The sequence below is a fragment of the Lycium ferocissimum genome, chromosome 9 (assembly GCF_029784015.1).
Source record: "Lycium ferocissimum isolate CSIRO_LF1 chromosome 9, AGI_CSIRO_Lferr_CH_V1, whole genome shotgun sequence".
NCBI classification, from domain to species: domain Eukaryota; kingdom Viridiplantae; phylum Streptophyta; class Magnoliopsida; order Solanales; family Solanaceae; genus Lycium; species Lycium ferocissimum.
The window spans coordinates 25,510,135-25,531,462 of record NC_081350.1 but is presented as its reverse complement, the minus strand read 5'-3'; the positions used below and the strand labels follow the sequence as shown (position 1 = coordinate 25,531,462).

General features: G+C 34.1%; 4 protein-coding genes across 5 annotated transcripts; 2 read left to right on the top strand and 2 right to left on the bottom strand.

Annotated features, from left to right (window-relative positions):
- Positions 1–1,090: 1,090 nt before the first annotated feature.
- LOC132069341 (transcription factor bHLH52-like) lies at positions 1,091–2,755 on the top strand. Its single transcript, XM_059462716.1, has 2 exons — positions 1,091–1,921; positions 2,434–2,755. The coding sequence occupies exons 1-2, from the start codon at positions 1,148–1,150 to the stop codon at positions 2,620–2,622; spliced, it is 963 nt and encodes a 320-aa protein (XP_059318699.1). The 5' UTR covers positions 1,091–1,147; the 3' UTR covers positions 2,623–2,755.
- Positions 2,756–5,158: 2,403 nt separating this feature from the next.
- On the top strand, positions 5,159–8,059 carry LOC132030006 (large ribosomal subunit protein uL30y-like). Of its 2 annotated transcripts, XM_059419466.1 has the most exons (7): positions 5,159–5,309; positions 6,337–6,518; positions 6,606–6,703; positions 6,788–6,845; positions 7,321–7,400; positions 7,489–7,591; positions 7,679–8,059. In XM_059419466.1, exons 2-7 carry the CDS (start codon positions 6,339–6,341, stop codon positions 7,892–7,894), a joined length of 735 nt encoding a protein of 244 aa, XP_059275449.1. In that variant the 5' UTR covers positions 5,159–5,309; positions 6,337–6,338; the 3' UTR covers positions 7,895–8,059. The 2 variants fall into 2 exon arrangements, with proteins under 2 accessions (XP_059275449.1, XP_059275448.1); XM_059419465.1 differs by lacking the exon at positions 5,159–5,309 and having other exon boundaries at positions 6,330–6,518.
- A 2,427-nt stretch (positions 8,060–10,486) lies between these two features.
- Positions 10,487–11,791, bottom strand: LOC132031716 (stemmadenine O-acetyltransferase-like). Its single transcript, XM_059421644.1, has one exon. The coding sequence runs from the start codon at positions 11,789–11,791 to the stop codon at positions 10,487–10,489; it is 1,305 nt and encodes a 434-aa protein (XP_059277627.1).
- A 2,866-nt stretch (positions 11,792–14,657) lies between these two features.
- On the bottom strand, positions 14,658–20,976 carry LOC132030005 (E3 ubiquitin-protein ligase SIRP1). The gene is made up of 5 exons (XM_059419464.1): positions 20,400–20,976; positions 19,866–20,060; positions 19,630–19,784; positions 17,858–17,968; positions 14,658–15,079 (listed from the first exon to the last, which is right to left on the bottom strand). The coding sequence occupies exons 1-5, from the start codon at positions 20,907–20,909 to the stop codon at positions 15,019–15,021; spliced, it is 1,032 nt and encodes a 343-aa protein (XP_059275447.1). The 5' UTR covers positions 20,910–20,976; the 3' UTR covers positions 14,658–15,018.
- Between the last annotated feature and the right edge of the window lie 352 nt (positions 20,977–21,328).

Genomic DNA, 21,328 nt, shown 5'->3' with positions numbered 1-21,328 from the left:
CATTTTTTGAGAGTGATTTATTTTTCTTTTTCTTACTTTACTCTTGCGCGTTAAATAGTGAAGCTAATAATTTAAAATAAAAACTTACTCATAATCATAATTGTTTTTTTACACCAAAGTTATGATTGCAAAACATATTTTTTTTGTGTTAACTTTTATCACTTAATTATAATCAGTTTGTGACTTAAAGTTACATCATTTAATCTGGTATAAATATTAGTAAATACTTACTTTGGATCATAAAGCCAGGACGTTATTACAAAAGATTGAATATTCATTTTCTCATCAAATTAGTAAAAAGGTAAAATCACCCAAAATTACGGTGAAAAAAAGGAAAGCATAGACGGTTAAAATAAACGTACCTTTGATCGTAATTGATTTTTTACACCAAGCTTATAATAATTTTTTTTTTGTGTGTGTGTGTAACTTTTATCACTTAATTAAAGTTACATCATTTAATCTGGTATCAATTCAAGTAATTACTTACTTTGGATCATAAAGCCAGGACGTTAAATAAAAGATGGAGTATTTTTTTCCTCATCAAATAGTAAAAAAGTTACCGAAATTTACAATGTAAAAAAGGGGAAAGTATAAACGGTTAAATAAAGTGAAAGAGCCCCTAATAACTCTCCGCATTATTAGATGATCGGTTAATATTCCTAAAACTTATCCTCCATTACTCTCTACCAGTAACTGCCATTTCCTCAATAACCCCCCCTCAGCCGCCACCTTATATTAAGTCCTATTACACTCTTATAATAGTTACTTTATCAGCCAGCAATATTAAAAAAATACTCTTTAAGACTTCTTTGTTAGGTCTACTATTGTTCAACAAGTGAGAAAAAACAGCAAGATTCACCAAGACATACAGTATCTTCCTCATCTCTCTCTAGTTGTCATCTCTATTAAGGTATTTATCCTTTAACTACTTTTATCTTATGTTACTCATTCTTACATTAACCACTTCATGTTATTTCACTACTTTAAGCTACTACTACTCTGTCTCTTCTTAAGTTCACAATCTCATGCAAGCTGATATATTTTTGTATTTTCTTGTAAAGGGTGTTGTTGAATAGTCTCAATGGCTAGTCTTAGCTACTACACTGCTTCAAAATTGGAACCAAACATTCAAGAATTCAACTCAGAAATGGAAATGCAGCTTCCTCCAGAACTTCTTTTTGATTTCAACTATGATGATGAACTGAGCTTTTATAACAATCCAGAGGATTGCTATTTCGATCCTTTTTTCGACACCAACGAGTTCATTTTACCAGTGGAAAGTACTCACAATTCTTCTTTCATGCCAGAGTACTGTGATTTCGAGAGCACCCCAAAACAACAAAAGTTCTTTCAAGACAACTGCCTTCCAGATACTATAATAACGTCTCACAATTCTTCTTTCATGCCACAATACTCTATTTGTGACAGCAAACCAAAACAACAAAACAACTGCCTTCCAAATATAATAACGTCGTCTCACAATTCTTCTTTGATGCCAGAGTACTCTCTTATAGAGAGCACCCCCAAAAGGCAAAAGGTCTTTCAAGACAACTGCCTTCTTCCAGATATAATAACGTCGTCTAACAACTTGTTCAACGGGTTTGTACCAAATCCTCCAATATTCCAAGATTTTGCCTCGTTTTCGATTCCAGAAATTCCTATGCCTGTTTTTAGTAGCGGGTGCTGCAACAATAATGCTGAGGTTGTTGTGAAGAAAAGTAATAATGAGAAGAAGATGTCAGCACAAAGCATAGCGGCGAGGCAGAGGAGGAAGAAAATTACTGAGAAGACACAAGAATTGGGGAAGTTGATACCCGGTGGACACAGGATGAATACTGCTGAAATGCTTCAAGCTACTTTCAAGTATATTAAGTTCTTGCAAGCACAAGCTGGACTTCTTGAGTTCATGGGATCATATCAGGTATAATTACAGCCTTCTTTTATGCTACTCTTTCTTCTTTGGATTGTGAATTTTATTTCCATTCGAAACACTATTTGTTGCCAAAGAATAGTATCAGTATTTGCTCAAAATTTGCAATATAAGTAGTCATAAAAGGTCACAATAAATAGATACTAAAGCAAGTATTGGATTCAAACATGTTAAAGAGTACTCCTGAATACCATGCTTATGATTGTTGTTCTTGTAGTGTTTGAATGAATATAACATGAATTTTCTTGCAAATTTAGTATTAAATCCCATTTTTATGAACTTTTATTATAGTTGTTGTGAGTGTATATAAGTTAAACGTTATGACACACCTATATTTGAGGGAAATAGAAGTTGCCCTTCATTTTTCCTCTCGACTAGACTAGACGGACATGTGTCAAAAGTTCTCTATTTATGATTGCTAGATTGGAATGATATATGCTTAAGAATTGTTACATTCAGTGGCATAATTAATTAACCTATTTGCATTTGAATTTAATTTGCAGGAGGATGAGAAATCAATTCAGACAACAGATTTGCACAAACTTGTTGGATCTTCCTTGATTCAGGAGAAGTTGTATTCAAGTGAAAAATGCTTAGTTCCAAAAGTGTTCCTTGAAGCACTAGAAAATAATCATGAAGTCCAAAATTCACTAGGCTTTGAGATTGAGGAAGTCAAGCCTTTGATTAGATGAAGAGATGATTAATTCAGCCAAAGAATTGGAGAATTTAGGAATAGTTTCAGTTCAATTACCTGTTGTTGTTCTTAGTTAGCTGGCATTAGAGAATTTAGGATTAGTTCAGTTCAATTATCTGTTGTTGCTCTTAGGTTAGCTGGCCAGAATCATTTGATTTTCAGATTTTCTTGAAGTTCTATTTATTTTCTTAGTTAGGATTTTACTTATGTAATTTTCACTGTAAATTCCTCATTTACAAGGAATTTAATTCCATGTGAAAGTGATATTTACTTTTAGTTATTAGCTCAGCTTGCATTAATCTAAATTTAGATTCTTGATGATGAACGAGTTGTTTCATTAAATTCTTGATTATGAACAATAACAATCATAAATCTTAACTGAAGAACCAAGTCACAAACGATGGATTTTCACAAAAGAACCAATATATTAGTACAAAGACATTTGTAATAGAGTCGCCAGAAAATCAACATGTAATATCTTTGTTTCAATTATTTTCCTTTTCTTTCTAAATAAATTTCTGAATACCAATGAAATAAAAGAAAGAAAAAGAATTTTAAAAATGCCCTTTGTTTCCATTTTTCTTTTCTGTAATCAGTTACCGAACTCCATAAGTTTTGTAACTGCACCCAATCAAGAAAGAAAATGCTTATTTTGTCCTATTTCAATAACGTTTAATTTCTTAAATTTAATAAGGTTTCTAACTGTTTATTCAGTTTTGAAATACAGAATATTTAACTGTTTTCGGCATTTAGCGAGAAAAAAAACTTTTATTGAGAAGACAAGTATAGGTAAATTCGTAATTCATTTTTTTTTCCGAAAAAAAAAATGTCTCTCCCCCCACCCACCTCCCCACAAAAAGAATTTCTTATTTACTCATGAAATTTTCACCACTTGTACCTTTTTGGGATATTTGTTTAGTAAACAACTTGTTTATTTTTCCATTGTAACTTGTGAACCTTTTAGACTATCGTTTAAAGATTTATTTTAAGCAAACTGAAAATCTTACAAGTAAACTTTAGACTATGGTCCAAAAATGTGAGCTATTGTAAACGATACACCATAGTCTAATATTTCATCTATAAGGTTAGACAATATATATGACCAAATATTAGACCGGAGTCTTATTATCTGAAAAGGTAATTTCAAAGTGCTACATTTACACCACTTTAAAAAATAAGGACAAAATCTAAAGGGTCATATGCACTTTTGTCCCTATTTTGTATAGATCTTTAATTTTTGTCCTTCAAATGGGTTGGTCTTTAATTTTTACCCTGCAAAATTAAACTTATGTCTATAGGGGAATAAGTTACTCATCACAATATACAAGTTAACTTATATCATTTTAGGCATATGTTTGACTTTGAAGAACAAAAATTAAAGACCAGTCCATTTGAAGGACAAACCATGCAATTACTTCCGATCCAAATGGTGACTTAAAAAGAGGCATTTCCGTAAATATGAGCCTGTTTGGATTGACTTATTTTAGGTGGTTTAAATAAAATAGCTTTTAAGCACTTTTGTAGTGTTTGAGTAAAATAAAATAAAAGTGCTTTTAAATATTTGTTTTTAATACAAAACACTTATGACTTTCGGCTTAAAAGTCAAAAGCCATAAGTCCATCCAAACGGGCTCTAAGACTATTAATTCAACCTTTTACTTTCCATTTTTTTGCGCAGATTGTTCTTCTTTTGGGGTGGTCTTTAAATTTTGCCCCTCATATTTGTGGTCTTTAAGTTTTGCTCTTCGGTTGAAAAGGTGGGCGAATACCTGAGATTCTGGGTTCGAACCCCGGCTCAGGCATAAAATAAAAAAATAATTTCGCAAGGCAAGGCTGGGGGCGTGTATGCCAGATCAGCCATACACTTTTTAAGAAAAAACTAAAGTTATGCCGGATCCGACATGACTAAAAGTCTGTCCATAAGACAAAAATTTTCCTTAAGGCATAGTTTAGTTATGTCTTATGGGGTAGACTTGTACTTAAGGCATAACCAAAAGTATCTTTTGTGTAAGACAGAACTTTTTCTTAAGGCAGAGACTTTGCTTTATAAGGAAAACTTTTAGTTATGCCTCAAGAAAAAGTTCCAGCTTATGGGGCATACGTTTAGTTATGTCTTATGGGGCACACTTTTGGTTAAGGCATAACTAAAAGTATGGTCCATAAGGCGGAACTTTTCCTTAAGGCATAACTAAAAGTTTGCCTTGAAAAGTAAAAAAAATAATATATATGCCTCAACGCAAAGTCTGGCCCCTCCGGCAGACTTTTAGTTAAGCTGGAGGGGGCAGAGCGAAATTCAAACTCTGCCTTGCGATTTTTTTTTTTTAATTTTTGACTGAGCGGGGATTCGAACCCGGAATTCATAGGTTTTAGGTGAAGGCCAAAACTTAAAGACCAGCAATTTGAGGGCCAAAATTTAAAGACCATCCCCAAAAGAAGGCCAATTCTGCGAATTGCCCTATACTTTCTTGCTAATTTACCCTTTACCAATGGGCTTTTCAAGATTGGGCTGAAGCATCAGTTAATTTAGGCCCGTATCTTTATTTGAACCGACCCGGCCCAGATCCAGATGAGCATAATAGGGCAGTAAAACTTTACTAAAACCCTAACACACACAAACACAGTCGCCATTTCATCCGCCGTGGGCACAAAAAAGCTCTATTCTCGTCTCACTTTTACAATTTCAAAGGTACACCTTCATTGCCTTAATGTACTATAGTGGCAGTTCTCTTGCTAATTATTATCAGATTTCATTCACATTCTTAGCTTTTTTTGTTCTGTTATTTTGTTGAAGATCTCTGTGTGTGTGTATGTTCACTTTTATTCATGCTACACATGAAAAAAAGAAAGTGAAACTTGTGTAAAATGATTGTTTTATCTCAATATTAAGTGTGATTCAGCTTAAGCAAGATATATATATATATATTTGGGCTAATAGTCTGTTGTAATTTAATTACTTTTTTTCATTCTTTTATAATGTCATTATTAAAAGATTAATCGGTGTCGGAGGGTTATGATTATTCATACAAGTCAGAGATTTTTTTAGAGAAGCTGTAATACACTGGGATAGCTAGGTAATGAGATAGTGGGGTGATAAGAAATTAAAGAATTGTATTGTGTAGCACTCTGTTTGGATGGTTGTTACATGTTGTTTCATAATGTATCGTATTAGTATGTTGAATTATATTGTATCGTTCTGTATTGTTTTCATGAATACAACATTTGGATAGATTGTATCGTTTTCAGTCGTTACATAATGCCACACATCAACAATTTGAAGCATAAACCTACAAGAAAAGTAGGGTGCGGGTAGAGGTACTGTAAAAATGTAGGGTAAAAGATAAAATAGGATTATTATATAATAAGTAAAGGTAAAATGAGAAAAAAAGGTAACTGCTCGATCACACCAAACCCGTCGTCACACAAAATGGGACTTTTTGTCGTTACATAACGATGAATCTAATGACACGATACATTAAATTTAAGTAACAATCAAAATGGACATTGTATTTAAACTAACAACACAATACAATACAATAGGTAACAACCATCCAAACAAGCTGTAAGAGACAAGCATAGAGATGGGTGAGGAATGTATTTGACGAATTGGTTTTATTTGTGTCCGAAAGTATTGTGCTCAATTTGACTATCCTTGTAATAGTGACCTAGTTTCATTGCTTTGACAAATGATGTTCTTTGACACTGTTATATGACAGAGATGGGTGAGGTTAAGGGAGCTGTTCCAGTTCCAGAGTCGGTACTGAAGAAGCAGAAAAGGAGCGAGGAATGGGCTCTTGCAAAGACACAAGAGCTTGTAGCTGCAAAGAAGAAGAGTGCTGAGAACCGGAAATTGATCTACAACAGAGCTAAGCAGTATGCTTCGGAGTACGAGCAGCAGGTTGGTCAAACCTCACTTACCCTTGGATCATGTTCTTCTTTTTGGCGTGCCAAGCCTAGTAATTAGTTTTCAATTGCTGTTTTTTAGGAAAAGGAGTTGATTCGTTTGAAGCGTGAGGCTAGACTGAAGGGTGGTTTCTATGTTGACCCTGAGGCAAAGCTCTTGTTTATCATTAGGATCCGTGGGTAAGAGCTCTTATTGTGGTTGTTCTTTTAAGCGTTGAGATCACTGGCATTATAATGCTAATCATTAGAACTTATATTTCTTAGGATTAATGCTATGCCGCCACAGACCAAAAAGATATTGCAGCTTCTACGGTTGAGACAGGTAACTACTCAGAAAACTCTAGGTAGTTTAAAGTTATCAGTTAGAATTGGATAGTTTTTTAGTCTATGCACCTTTCATTTTATTTGTTAGTTCTCTTATTTTACTTGAAATATACCATAAAAGTGGTCATTCTTTGTTGTTGTTTCATGACTTGTCGTTTCAAATTTGGAACAGAATCTTTATTTAACTGGAAATATACCATGAATGAGACTTTACTTGGAACAGTCTACTTATAGGTTTTTTTTTTTGCTGAACTTGCTCAAACTGTTTGATCTGGAGCCAAACAATTGTGGTTAATCGTTCAGATTCTACGTTATTATTCTTCATGACCTTTTCTTTTCCATGAAAAATGAATTTGCAGTTTCTTTGCATCTTGGTTTTGGTGTGGCAGATTCATTAAGATTTTATTTAAAATCTTGAGGTCACTTTCCATTATTGTAACTGTGTGATTCTCTTATTCCCATGTTGATGGCAGATCTTTAACGGTGTCTTTTTGAAAGTCAACAAAGCCACAGTGAACATGCTTCACAGGGTTGAACCATATGTTACCTATGGGTAGGTTATCACTTGAGAGTTTTGTAATCACCTCTGGAGCCTTTTGCTGTTGATCTGTTAATTATGTGCATTGGTTTTACTCTTTCAGTTATCCCAACCTAAAAAGTATTAGAGAGTTGATCTACAAGAGAGGTTATGGGAAAGTTGACAAGCAGAGAATTGCTTTAACTGACAACGCTGTCATTGAGCAGGTCAGTCTCTGAAACCACTGCAGTTTTTGAATTGAATGTCTCTCATGTTTTGTTGTTATCTCATTCTGATTATTACACCTGTTTCAGGTATTGGGTAAACATGGAATTATCTGCATGGAAGACCTAGTCCACGAGATCTTGACCGTTGGACCCCATTTCAAGGAGGCCAACAACTTCCTATGGCCGTTCCAGCTGAAGGCACCTTTGGGCGGACTGAAGAAGAAAAGAAATCACTATGTTGAAGGAGGTGATGCTGGTAACCGTGAGAACTTTATCAATGAACTTATTAGGAGGATGAACTAAGACAGTTGGAAATTTTGCTGTGTTAGGAGCTCTCTTTTATCTCATCCTTTTAGACCTTTTTGGGGTATTGAAGTGATAAACAGCTTCAGATTTTCTGCCTTTATTTGAGATTGTTTAGAGTTATGACAGTAGACGTCTATGATGATGGTTTTTCCGCAGGGAACATATCTGTGTCAAATTGTTATCTTTATATTTTGAAGTTCCTGTGCTTTAGTACCTTGAATGTGATCATGAAACTTTCAATACTTTTGGGGGCATGAGAAATGTTAGTAAATTGTTGAGGTTCCAAAGAGAGCCAGATTTTGTGGTTTACTTTGAGTAAGAAGAGGTTATGCTATAGCAGTTTTGAGGAAGCTTTTGAATATGATCAGTCACGGGCAATTCTCTTTTGGGGTGGTCTTTAAATTTTGCCCTCATATTTGAAATCTTTAAATTTTGCCCTTCGCTAAAACCCATAGGTTCCAGGTTCGAACCCACGCGCAAATAAAATTTTAAAAAAAAATTCGCAAGACGAGTTTAAATTTCGCTATGCCCCCAACGGCATACACTTGAAGGAATTACCAAAGTTATGTCGGTGCATACTTATGCCTTATGGGCGGACTTGGCATAAGTATGCTGGGTCCCAAATAACTTTGATAATTCCTTCACAAGTTTATGGGATCCAAGATAAAAGTTTGCCCATTAAAAGTATGCCCCCACCGATAACTTTGTGAAGGAATGACCAAAGTTATGCGGACCCGTATACTTATGCCTTATGGGCAGACTTGGCATAAGTATGCGAGTCCGCATAACTTTGATAATTCCTTCACAAAGTTATGCCGGTCCGCATAAAAGTTTGCCCATTAAAAGTATGCCCCCATCGGCATAACCTTGTTAAGGAATTATCAAAGTTATACGCCTACCGCATACTTATGCCAAATCCGCCCATAAGGCATGAGTATCTTAAGTCCGATAAAATTTGTAATTCCTTAACAAAAGTATGCTTGGGTCCGCATACACGCGAACCAAACCTTGTCTTGCGATTTTTTTTTTAATTTATGCTTGAGCGGGGTTCGAACTCGAACCTCATGATTTCGGTAGCTCAAAGTTGCAATGCGAAGGGCAAAATTTAAAGACCAGCAATATGAGGGGCATAATTTAAAGACCACAAATATGAGGGGTAAAATTTAAAGACCACCCCAAAAGAAGGGCACTCCGCGCAAAAAAATGATCAGTCACAAGTCAAGAATGCTAGCAAGTATTTTAAAGACGGCCACATATAACGGGTAATTTGGTTTTTGCATTTGGTGTTATTGTTACCTCTTTTTGGTAATGTTTCAGGCTTTCAGCCTTCTAAATATAGTGTCTTTGATGGTGCTATTCTTTTATCACCTATTTTTTTTTTTTTTAATTTTTAAATATGAGTTGTTGTAGGGTTAGTGGCAGGGGAAAGGAGTTCAATTCTTTTATGTAGTGTAGATGATAGGGGAAAGCAGTTGAACATAAAGGGGAACGAAGAGAGAAGAAAAGGCGGGGTAACCATTGATGCAGATGGCGGAAAACAGAAAGAGCTCTGTTCTCTATGTTGTGACTTCTATTTGAATTATCCTTCCATAACTTGGCGCTTGGAATTCATTGTCACAAAAAAAAAAAAAAAAAAAAACACTTGGTCCTCCCGCTCAAGTAATTATCTCGTCTTCTCTCAGAAAGTAGCTCTTCATTATAGAGTTTCCTAGCATATTTTCGTCTACATAGGGAAAATGAACGACTTATTAACAATATAGTCTGAAAACACTCAAACTTTTTTATGACAACATTTTACTATAACCATAGAAAATATAAGTTTTAGGAAGTTTGACTCTAGTTGTCTAGATGAGAGACATTTACCGGTGCTTTGTCCGGACTCCCAAATAGAGTTCCAATTCCGCCATTTATAACATGGTGTGGGACGGCAAATTGAACAGTGCATTTTGTAGATTTAATTGCAATTAAACTTTGACATGTTTGACGGTCTTTGGAATAATAAATGTTTAATTTTTTTTATTTCTGTTAGATCAACTGTCGGACTATTCCAAATTTGAGTATTTGTCAATCCTGAGCTATTTTTCTTATAAGATTGACGAGGGTTTAAAAGAACAATTGTTTAGAATCCAAAAATTAAACAATTTTGGAATGTTAAAAGAACAATTCTTATAAAATATTTTATCTTAATGTCCTATTGAAATTTTAATATGATGGTAAATTAAAGAGCGGAAATGGTCTTCCATGACCACTTACAATTTGAATAGAAAAAAATTATCTTTTTGACTTAAAATGGCCACTTACAATTTCAGTAATGGTAAAATAGTCAAACCTTTTGACTTAAAATGTTACATAATGCCATTAGACGATGCTAAATCCCTCCTTATTCAGATAAATTTAAACCTTTTAAAGATGGTATCCACTAGTAAAAGGAATTCCAGACATCTAAAAACCTTAGTTTATAAATTCTTCAAAATAAAATAAAAACATAAACTTTATTGCATAACTCCTTTTTTTATATTTTTTATTTCTGGACAACAATTTTAAATCTAACCAGATCATCTAAACATTAACTATATTCTAAGCTGAGTTTCAAACATCTTGATTTAAAGAAACATACGACATAAAATCTTCATTCTTCTCCAGCAACTTCATATGTTCTTCTGGCAATCCCATCCACACTTCAATTCCATTGCCATCAACACAATCCAAAAGATGGAATCCACATGGAAACTTTACAGGATTAGCTATCCAAGTAGGTTTACCCCATCCAAAATCAGCTTCATAAAAAGGAATTTTACACCAACTGATACAACCAGCAAATCCCACTTCATTTCCTCTAGTTATAGCCAATTCAAGAATTGAGTTCGAGTAATTTATGTACTCATTTTTCTCATGAACCCTTCTTATGTAACTATCATCCACTTTCCTTATTGATTCTTGAACTTTTTCCACCAACTTTTTGTAATCAATTTCCCCTTCTTCAACTTCCCATTTGGCCATTGTTGGATAAACTAGATTGCCAATGCTATTTGCAGGTAAATTGGGATTCATTCTGTTCCTTAGATTGATTGATATCAATAGTATGTAAACTTTGATATCACTTTTCTTGTCTTTCCATGTTGGTATAATTGATGACCATAGGAAAGCTGACAGAGCCTCAAAACGAGTCGCGTAACGTTCCTCAACAGGGCAACTCTGTATTAATGTAGCTAGCTTTGAGTTATCAAATATGAATCTTTTCATTGAGATTTTTAATGGAAGTTCTTCTTCTGTTGGAATCAAGGTTAACCAAGGATTATTTCGAAGATCTGTTGGAGGAAAGATCCCAGTAACGTCGACGATGAATCCATTGTCAATGCCATTGCTTTCTTGATCATTTTCTTGATTCATTTTTGCCCATGTTTTGACAAATGTACCAAGTGAAGATGCATCAGCAACTAGATGTGAAACACACACACCAATGGAAATTCCTCCACAAGGGAACTTAGTTAATTGAACTCTTAGCAAAACTTGATCACTTTGTCTTATGGATCTATCAAGAACATGACATGGAAGCAATTGGCAAAGAGTTTCAATTTTTGGGTCATTGACAATGTTGGACAAGGTAATGTTACTAACATTTGCTTCAAGAAAATCGACCCCTTCATCGTTGCATTCGATTGTGAACTCATCTATTTTTCTACCAGCTAGAGGGTACATATAAGTCAAGGTTTTTGAGAGGGATTTTTTGAGGTGATCATTTGAGAATTTGGTGGTTGAATCATAGAAGAGGACAATAGGAACATAAGGGCCAGGGGTTAATTGATCTATAAGGGAAAGCTTATAATCTTTTTTGCTTGGAGGTGTTGGAGAACATGGTTTGATTGTTTCTTTGTGAGTAATTTCAACTTTCATTTTCATCATCCCCTCACTCTATGTTTAGATCTCAATGAATTATGAATTGTTTGGCTAATGAGTAGTGATTCAGTAAGTATTACACTAGTATATAAAGGTAGGATTTTTTTTTTATAACTTTGGGATTACATGTAATCTCTATAGATAAACATGCTACAAAACAACTTATATACCAAAATATAAACAAACTATAAAACAACTTACCAAAATAAACAAACTTTAAAACAACTTACCAAAATATAAACATACTCTACATTTTTTTTTCTTAGAAAAGAACTCTACAGCAACTTACCAATGTATAAATATTGGTGTCACTTGGCCCGTGCTAAGCCCGGGCTCAATACTAACATTAAAATTAAATTTATAATTACTTTTTTTGTGACATTAAGTAATTGGGAAAGTAGTTCGACATTTTTTACGAACTCCTGAAAACTAAATCATAATATAAAAGTATTTGACAGTTAAAGAATTTTTTTTTCTTCAAATAAATTCATGATGTAAGAGCTCTTCTCTTTGTTATTTCATTGAATCCTTCACTCAATTTTTCTGAATTAAATCAATGTTGACTAACCAACTATTGCAAAAAGATATTTGAGTGTTCAAGAAATGTAGGCACGATTTTCAATCTCAAATAAATAAAGAAAGTATGACTTATTAATAGTGGATAAGTGACCTTATAATTAATGGAAAATGAACTAATGCATTACAAAGCAACAGTCTGTTGACAAAGCTAATCATATGTTTGCAAATGAATTTCTTCTTTATTTTTCTTTATCACACTGAAAATTTCATTATTTATTGTTGCAATTCAGCATCAAATAGACCAGTTCATTCTTTTTGCAAGACATTCCAAGAAGAAAGAACAAATACGACGATCGTTTTTAAGCTCAAGTTAATAAACAACACAAAACTGTATTTATTGATTTTATTAGCTATCCTAAAAGCACTACTTTCATAGCAAGCTTGCCATATAAGAACTCAACAAATTATACTAATGTTAAATTCTAAAATCTCTAGAGGAGTATTGTTAGTGGAATCTATAGTTTTTGAGCTTAAGAGAGGAGACTAAGATCTATAAATAGACTTGTAAATATCTATGCTAGTGATACCCATCTTAGAAGACGGAATTATTAAGCAATGAATATGCACAATGTCTAATGTATCTTAGTAAATTTATTATGGCATAATGTAATATGTTTCTTGATTTCATATTTTTGTTAAGGAAAAAAGTGTTCCTTCCGTCTCATTTTATATGAAGGCATTACTATTTGGGTAGTCAAACCGTTTTTCTTTTACTATATTTTCTAGTTTTTTTTTTTAAAAGATATTTTAAATTACTAACTATGTGGACTTATAGCATTTTTGAATCATTAAAATAAAATTTATATAAACTACACTTATTAAGATTATTTTTTGGTTGACAAAAGCTTGTGAATAAACATTAGTATATGCAACGGAAAAAAGCAGGTGTGTGTTCTATTTACCAAATTTTTTTTTGGCAATTAAAGTAATATTAAACTCAATAAAGGGCAAATAAAAGAGGAAATAGATAAAAAATTTAAGTTGAACAACAAATCAACAACACATGTCACTTCTAAAAGTAACTCGATGAAATTACAAAAATGATCCTGTGAGGACTACAAAAACTTTTCATTTTTACTTATATATAGTAGTACTATTATACAACAACTTACCGAAAAAATAAAATACTATAGAACAACTTACCAATGTATAAATATACGTATACAACAACTTATCGAAAAATAAAAATAATATAAAACAACTTATTAATGTATAAATATACTATATATATATATATATAACAACTTAACCAAATATGTAGGATTTGCATGTGTGAAAATTGAAACTTTTTTCCCATTTATTTTTGTTTCATAAAGAAAGACTTAAAAGTTATGTTGTTTCTTCATCGAATCACTACATTATAGTTAGAAAAAAAAAATGGGAGATGGCAACAAAGACAAAGTAGATGTCAAGATTTTATCACAAAACACTTTCTTTAGAGAGTATTTATATCCTCAAAGGCACTAGACAATAATACTCGAAGGCAATAACGAAAATTCAAATTCTGCAAATCGCAGTATTTAAGAACTCCCTTGGTCTGTTAGCAAAATTCACTCTTCAATTGCCTTTACTTAATTTCTAACATTAATTAAGTCTTGTTAATAATAGACTATCAAAAAAGATCTTTCTCAACTTCTATAATTGTCATGTGCTTGCAGTTGCCTGGGAGTTCGTCTCATCTCAATGAAGACAAACTTTCATGAAAACTCGGTATATACTAAAGAGAAGATTATTTTTAACCACATATGTTACTGCACTAAAAATTTCTCTTATTTTAAAAGAAACTACTTCATTCTATTTACACAGTATAATTTCACAATAAATGAATACAACGAAGTTCCCTTCATTACAGATAGCTCCACCACTGCATGAACAAGTCTATGTCATTCTTTTAAGATATTACACGTTTCTTCATCTTCATACCCGTCTCTATCTTTTTAAGTTTTTTTTTTTTTTTTTTTTTTTAAATCTCATCGGGTTTCTGTTTTTAATTAAATAGTAATAATGATTGGCAATCTCATTCAATATTCAAACTATAGATTCTTATTTCAGAATATCAAATCTCCACTTGACAGTAGATAATCTCACTACTCTCACACTATCTCTTCTACGTGAACTCTCGTTTCTTTGTACTTTCATATAATAGGGTAATAGGTTTGGATTCGATTCTCTCCCTTCCATTTTTCCTTCCCCTTCCTCCTGTGTAATAGAAATAATGCTTTTCTAATTGACCCTCGTAGCTTCCATCATCAATGAAGGACAATAAAAAGGTACTTCTGGTAAATACAGTCATGAATTTGGTTTCCCATAGAAACCACCAGCATATTAATTGAAAAATCTGCATCTCGTTTCTTCAACGAAACCCATTTGGAAACTCTCCCCAGATCATTTGGTATGGCACAAGTAGTTGATCCATCTTTACTGAGGAAGTATGAGTTTCTATCACAAATGGATATTGTAAAGGTAGACAATTACAACAAAAGAGATGGACAACTGCATTGAAACAGGACCAAACTCTCAAACCATACTGGAGTGTATCGAAGAGAGGTTCCAGGACATATGAAGTTAAAGTCCTGGTGCCAACTCTTCTTGTAACACTATCAAGGGGATTCGTAATACAAGAGACGATATCCAGGAAAGCAACATCAAACATTTCCTTGGTTTGAGTGAGATTGGCAGATATCACCTCTACATAATGGGCATACCCTACAGCAAAATGAACAACGGTTACGCAACATAATTGAACTCAAGGAGTATTACTGGAAGTTTTAAATTAGAGGAAGACAGTTTTTTCGTAAAAAAAGAAGATAATTATCACAAGACAAGATTATAAGCACTCTTATTTCTCTGAGATCCTGATAAAATACTAGCGACCAGACATTATAGGGTACAAATAACATGCTGCAGGCACTTCAGGAACAACATCCTGTCCTAATCTAATTTATAATCTGGGTAAGTAATACTGTCCTAGTATAATAATTTTCACCAATTCCACCTCATCTATTCTGTCATAGACACGCTTCTCACTTTCTTAACAATACCAATGGTTTGCGCTTTTCCTTTTTATAGTTTTCTTCAGGTAGTGACCAAAGATGGATGTTACTTATTTAATCCTAATTGATACAGGTTCTCATACCAAAACCGAATCTCAGTAGATGACAAAAAGAGTCATTATTCCTCTCGAACATTTCTTAACTCATCAAACCTGGAGCTTAGCAGCAAAGTCCACCCCGTTCTGCACCGAGGCTTTCTGAAGAAGACTTCCGGGTCTATTAATGTAAGCGAAAGTTTTCATGAAAAAAAAAAAAAAAAACTTCATAAAAAAATTAAGAGAAGGTCCCTTAAAATGCTTTTATTGGCTCTTATATTTACTTATTCTAATTGACCATCTGATGGTCACGTCTACAATCTTAAACCAGTTGTCTAATCATTCAATCGCTTGAATATTATTAGTTGTATGTATATTATCTATACAGATAATCTGATGGTAACATCACTTACAGGTAGTACCTTAAATTGCTTGAATCATGAGGATAATTAGTTCTCTGTGTTGGGTTTTAAGTTTCATGTGTGACCAGGAAATGGAGGGAAATAAAATTTTGACAATAACTTTCCTCTCTTAAATCAATGAGGGAATAAATTCCTTTGTTAAAAGAACCTTGTTCAAAATTTCATTCCCCTCAATTTCCCATTCATAACCCAACAAGTATATCCACATAAAGTCGATGTCCCCTTTTTATCCACTAAACTAGTGGGTTATTCGTTCATCCAATCATTGTCATTTCTAGACTACCATCCCCAGACATCATTTATCACTCTTGACAGCTTGGTTATCACCATTCTTCTATGCTTACAAAAGGGCTTTGTAATTCATATTGGGAATACACTTAAAAGAAAGAGATAATGGAACAAAATCACTCTAAACTATAACGGTTTTTTTAGTCTCATACTTGAACTATACCTAGTTTAAGTTACCCCCTTGAACTATAACTTTCAAGTGCTAAAACCCTCCTGTTGACATATGATTTGACATATGACAAAGTACGTGTAACCACCTCCTTAGAGGCGCGTGAGGTGTGAAAAAAGTCATCTACGTGGCTTTTGCGACGGCTAATTTAAGCCATGGACCAAGCAAAATAAAGGAAGGAGACAGGTAAAGAACTTGTGAATTAAATATGATCTTAAGTCTCTCAAAGTTTAGGGCTTTTTTGTTCACGATACTTGATCACACCTTTTAACCCCAAGACACGATAAAATCAAAGATTATACACTGAAATTACTGTGAAATCGAACCAAATGAGAACTGTTCTGCTTTAATTCTCTATAGCCAGAGAGCTCTCAGTGAAATGGGACAAAAGTGGCGTCCCTTATTTTTCTCTTTACCTTTCCTTATCTCACTTTTTACTTTTTATTTTTGTTTTTCTTTAATTGTACTTAGTTAGAATTTATATCATAATTAAAACCATTAATAATCTAATGAAATCTTGACAAAAATTTATTAAATAACAAGTGTAGTGCCACTTGGCATTTTTTTTAAAGCTTTTTAGGAGGGTGAACACAATTGCATAACATATAAGAATTAATATATGTATGGATTTTGTCTTACGCAGTTTCTTGTAAATGGCAATATCTTACTTAAGAGATACTGGGTATGTATATTCAAAAATATTCACCCATTCTTAGGTGTGTTCTTAGGTTTAACGAACTTCTTTACAATAAAGAATATCTTGGTCGGAAATATAACATAACATCTACCTGCATAAGCATACTCAGTGTACTACTATTCCATAGGTTGTTCACAGATCTATCTCAACATTTCTCTCCATCAATTATTGAGGACTATTACAAAAGTAACACTAAGACCATAGAAGAGTGAGTGTTCTAAGAAGAAACATTAAGGAGCTCTGTAATAAACTCTAATTTTTTGTTTTTCAAATAGCGGTGGTAACCGAGCCAGTTTATGCGCACCTTGACTAGTCCACCGAGTACCTACTATCTCTCACTAGCACAAATATCAGTAAACTCTATCCACCAAGCCTTACATATAAGAAGAAATCATTTAGTGTTTTTATCTAGGCTGAATTTGAACCCTGGTCTCCAAAGATTTCACCACTATGGACTATTAAGCAACACTCTTGGATGCTAATACACTCTGATCTCTGACATGATACTTCTGCTTATGAGTATGGTAGAAAAGGTGACAGAAAGATTGAGGCAGAAGGGTGCTAACCAGGGAAACACCCTAAATTTTATGTTTAAGAAATGAGTCTTAAAGAGATTCCATCTCATCAACTCATATGCAAGTTGTTTTGTTCATCTCTTTGCGAGGCATGATAAAAGGAAAGAACTTTGGCCTATATTGTAAGTCTAAATTGAAGTTTCCTAACTTCAGTTTTGAGGAAAATAGGAACATTCACATAGTTGAGGAGCTTCAGTATTTGACTTTGAAAGATACCAGCACAAAGCAACAGGGGCAAAGTATACCTATGAATTTCTTTGAGCCATTTGTCAACACAAGTCCGGTGAAATTCATGATGGCAAGGCAGTGTTCGTAAAATATCTCCTTCGTCGTACTCAACCAGACAAATGTAACATCTGTCAATATATAGCCAAATAGTTCACATGACAGAAATAAGGCCATAAAATTCAAGCTAAAAAGACCACATAACACTAAGAGTGAATTAAAGAAAAGGAAACATTTGAGTATTCTGAATTTTGAATTAGATAACAAACCAAACCAGTAAAGGAGTTGTGATATAAAGCACACAAACCATGCTATATTTATTTCATGCATAACCAGTTATGATTAGTTAACTTACTCCAGGATGACGTAACCAAATAGATCATTTCTAGGTCTAAACATAAATCCTAGGCTAACAAAGACCTGCATGAAGAGTGATAACAGCAGATTAAGCATGAAAGAAAACCCCTACTTCCACCTAGAACTCTTTAAAACTTCTACTTAGAATAGGAAAAAATCAATGAAAATAAACATGACAGCAAAAAAGGCTAGTAAAGAAGACCCTCAAGATTATTGGTACTTCGTGGCAAATTTTTTGAAGCTGAGAGGTTTCCCAGTATCTAAAATTCGCGCCCCCCCCCCCCCCCCCCCCCCCCCCCAAACAAAAGAATCGCTGCATTCTCTTGGTATTTGTCTTGGGTATCATCAAATATACAAGGACATGTGGTCTAATGTTAGATATGACATTATATCACTTATATAATTTGGAACAGTATGCCAGAGAACTATTCGTGTATGTGTTTCAGACAAAGCAAAACTCTCCACGCTAAAAAAGAAAAAAGCAAGAGAACAAGATTAGAATGGTAGAAATCCCAGCTGAACCAGAGATCTACTTGTTAAATGGCTCTAAATCTTCTGACTCCAACATAACTAATGCCAAGTGAGATGGCTAGTTAGGTTTGTTGAAATGCTTTGCATAATTCAAATTTCACACTGGAAGCAAAAAAATCAGATCATTTCACATATTAAAAACATCAGCAAATAAAGATACTTCAACTTATCTTTCACAACATACTTCAATCAGTATTGTAGAGCAAACCTTTAGATACATCCATCCATCTCGATTCAGAGGAAGAGAAATTTTCATTTGGGGTCTGCCGAATGTCGTTTAGATTGAAATAAAGAAGGTTAAGCAAGAGTCACTGACCATTGAGCCTATTTTCATTGGTCATATTTTTACTTGAGATTACTGATTAATCATGCTAGTAACATGTTCTACTCTTTTTCAGTGACTTTTCCTTCAATCTCTGTGTCTCTTCTAGTTTCTTTTGTTTTTTTCTTTCCAGAATGTCTCTTCTAGCTATTTTTTTATCAGGCAAAAGTTGAATTCAGCAACCAGAGATACAATTGCAGGGGCTCCTGTACATTCCTTTCTCTCCTATCCGAATTTCAAGGAGCATATAAAATCCAAAAACATAACTGTATTATTTACATTACAATGGTACACCAAGCAAAATGGTTCAATAAGCAAAACGCTTCTCTCTTAATTTTTTGCACAACTTTTTGGGAGTTCATTGTCATTCACTTCTAAAAAGTCCTATATCAATACATGAATAGCTCTCTCAGAAAGAATTAGAGATTCAAAACTTAAGCACAGAACTGTAAACAGAGCAAGTAGAAAAGAAACAAATGAAACAAAAACGTAGCATTGTCAGATTGGTTGGAAGCAAATTGCATACAAAATAAAATCCTTAAAGGTGCAATAAACTGCCAAAGAGTAAAATGTTCGACTCACTGTGCAACTTCGTCATTGGAACTCCCACGGATTTTGTTGTATGATTTGACAGGTAGGGATTCAACAACTTCATTGGGTGCTGGAACAGATCCGATTGAGGATACAGAAGGCTGGGATGATAACACAACTGATTGCTGATGAATTTCATCCAGAACCTAAAATGAGTATCCAAGTTCAACTCGCAATGATGATTAAAAGGTAAATGTTGATAGAGTAAAATGGACTGGTAACATTACCTCGAATAAAGCTTCTGCCAACATAACAATTCTTGAAATGCTTGCCCTGGCATTACTGCCACTATCTAAGTTAGCTCCTTCGGTATTGATACGACATGTACAGTGACCTGTTCGATGCTGACCAGACAAAACACAGGACCTCTCCTGTCCAGAGTGGTTCTCAAAGCGCCTTCCCAGTCGTTGAAGGGCATAGACCTAAAAAATGACAAATATGTCCTTGTCAAGAAAGTCGTGTCTTGGCACAAAACTATACATGATTAGAGGGACTGTACATATAATATGTTGTTCAAGCACATTCAGATTACAGTTCTGTTTGAAAAAGTAATACCAAATGCCTACATATTTTGTAATCACTATGTTGGAAGTAGCCATATCATAAATGGCCAACGAGTTCCCCCAAACACGTGACACACAGGATTAGAAGTACTGCATTCATGTATAAAGGAAAACAGACTTTAGCCTCTTGCTTATATTAATTGGGGTGTAGTATCACCTAAATGTCAGCACAATGAAGTTAGGCAGATATTTACGGACCTGAGATCTTATTCTTCTTCGCCGCTCTAGCCAATTTGACCTATGATCCGGCAGATCATTATATCTTGTTTCTCTTCCTCTAGGGCTCTCAATTGCATAATATTGGCTCCCGTAAGAGGTAGAGGCACCAGATGCAAGGCCAGAAGTATTTGATAGAATTAAGTCATTCCCTTCGGATGCTACCGAACTTAATTCACCACCTAAATTCTGTCTCACACTATTCTCACTAGCATGTCTGGTTTCCGTTTCCCCTTGAAAGGAACAAACATCGGGAAATGATGATCTTCGAACAACCCTATCACGAAGTCTACCAACACTCAGGGTTCTGCTAATACTGATGTTCCTTTCAGCAGGCTCGCGAGCTGCACTCCTTCTGTCAGAAACTCTAGTGTCGAAACCATCAGTATAATTATGATTTCTTGGAGAAAATAAATTAACAGTACACTCTACTCTAGTATCATTTCTGTCACCTGACAAACCTCTTCTGGAAGCCGGATGTGGCTCATCCATAAAATTATCCGATAAGTTAGCAGACGAAGGAGTGAATCGTAAATTATTAGAAGCAACATCTTCAGAACATTGGGTGAAACCATATATCAAATCAAGGACCAACAAAGGTACGCCAATAATATATCAATAATCTCAAGTACCAACAGTGGGTACGCCAACAATATATCCAAGTACAAATACCAACAACGGGTATGTCAATCCTATTTGAGCCAGGACAACAAGCTGAATTCGATATCTACCAACTACACATGGCATCAAGCCAACACAATTGAACAATCAAACACATATAATCTGTGGCCGGGTTAGTCCCAACACACTTCGAGTTCCAACCTAAGGCAATATCCATCCCAACTTCACAACCGAAGGTTCACATGTTGTCTCCGAAATCATAATCTAAATATGTGATTCGCTATACGAAG

Coding starts and splice junctions, on each gene's coding strand:
- LOC132030005 (XM_059419464.1), bottom strand. CDS start 20,909: ATGGATGAGCCACATCCGGCTTCCAGAAGAGGTTTGTCAGGTGACAGA. Junction 20,061..20,399: donor GAAGAAGAATAAGATCTCAG/GTCCGTAAATAT, acceptor GTCATTTTTTAG/GTCTATGCCCTTCAACGACT. Junction 15,080..17,857: donor TGGCTCAAAGAAATTCATAG/GTATACTTTGCC, acceptor ATTTTGCTGTAG/GGTATGCCCATTATGTAGAG.
- LOC132031716 (XM_059421644.1), bottom strand. CDS start 11,791: ATGAAAGTTGAAATTACTCACAAAGAAACAATCAAACCATGTTCTCCA.
- LOC132069341 (XM_059462716.1), top strand. CDS start 1,148: ATGGAAATGCAGCTTCCTCCAGAACTTCTTTTTGATTTCAACTATGAT. Junction 1,922..2,433: donor AGTTCATGGGATCATATCAG/GTATAATTACAG, acceptor TTTAATTTGCAG/GAGGATGAGAAATCAATTCA.
- LOC132030006 (XM_059419465.1), top strand. CDS start 6,330: ATGACAGAGATGGGTGAGGTTAAGGGAGCTGTTCCAGTTCCAGAGTCG. Junction 6,846..7,320: donor AGCTTCTACGGTTGAGACAG/GTAACTACTCAG, acceptor TGTTGATGGCAG/ATCTTTAACGGTGTCTTTTT. Junction 7,592..7,678: donor ACAACGCTGTCATTGAGCAG/GTCAGTCTCTGA, acceptor CACCTGTTTCAG/GTATTGGGTAAACATGGAAT.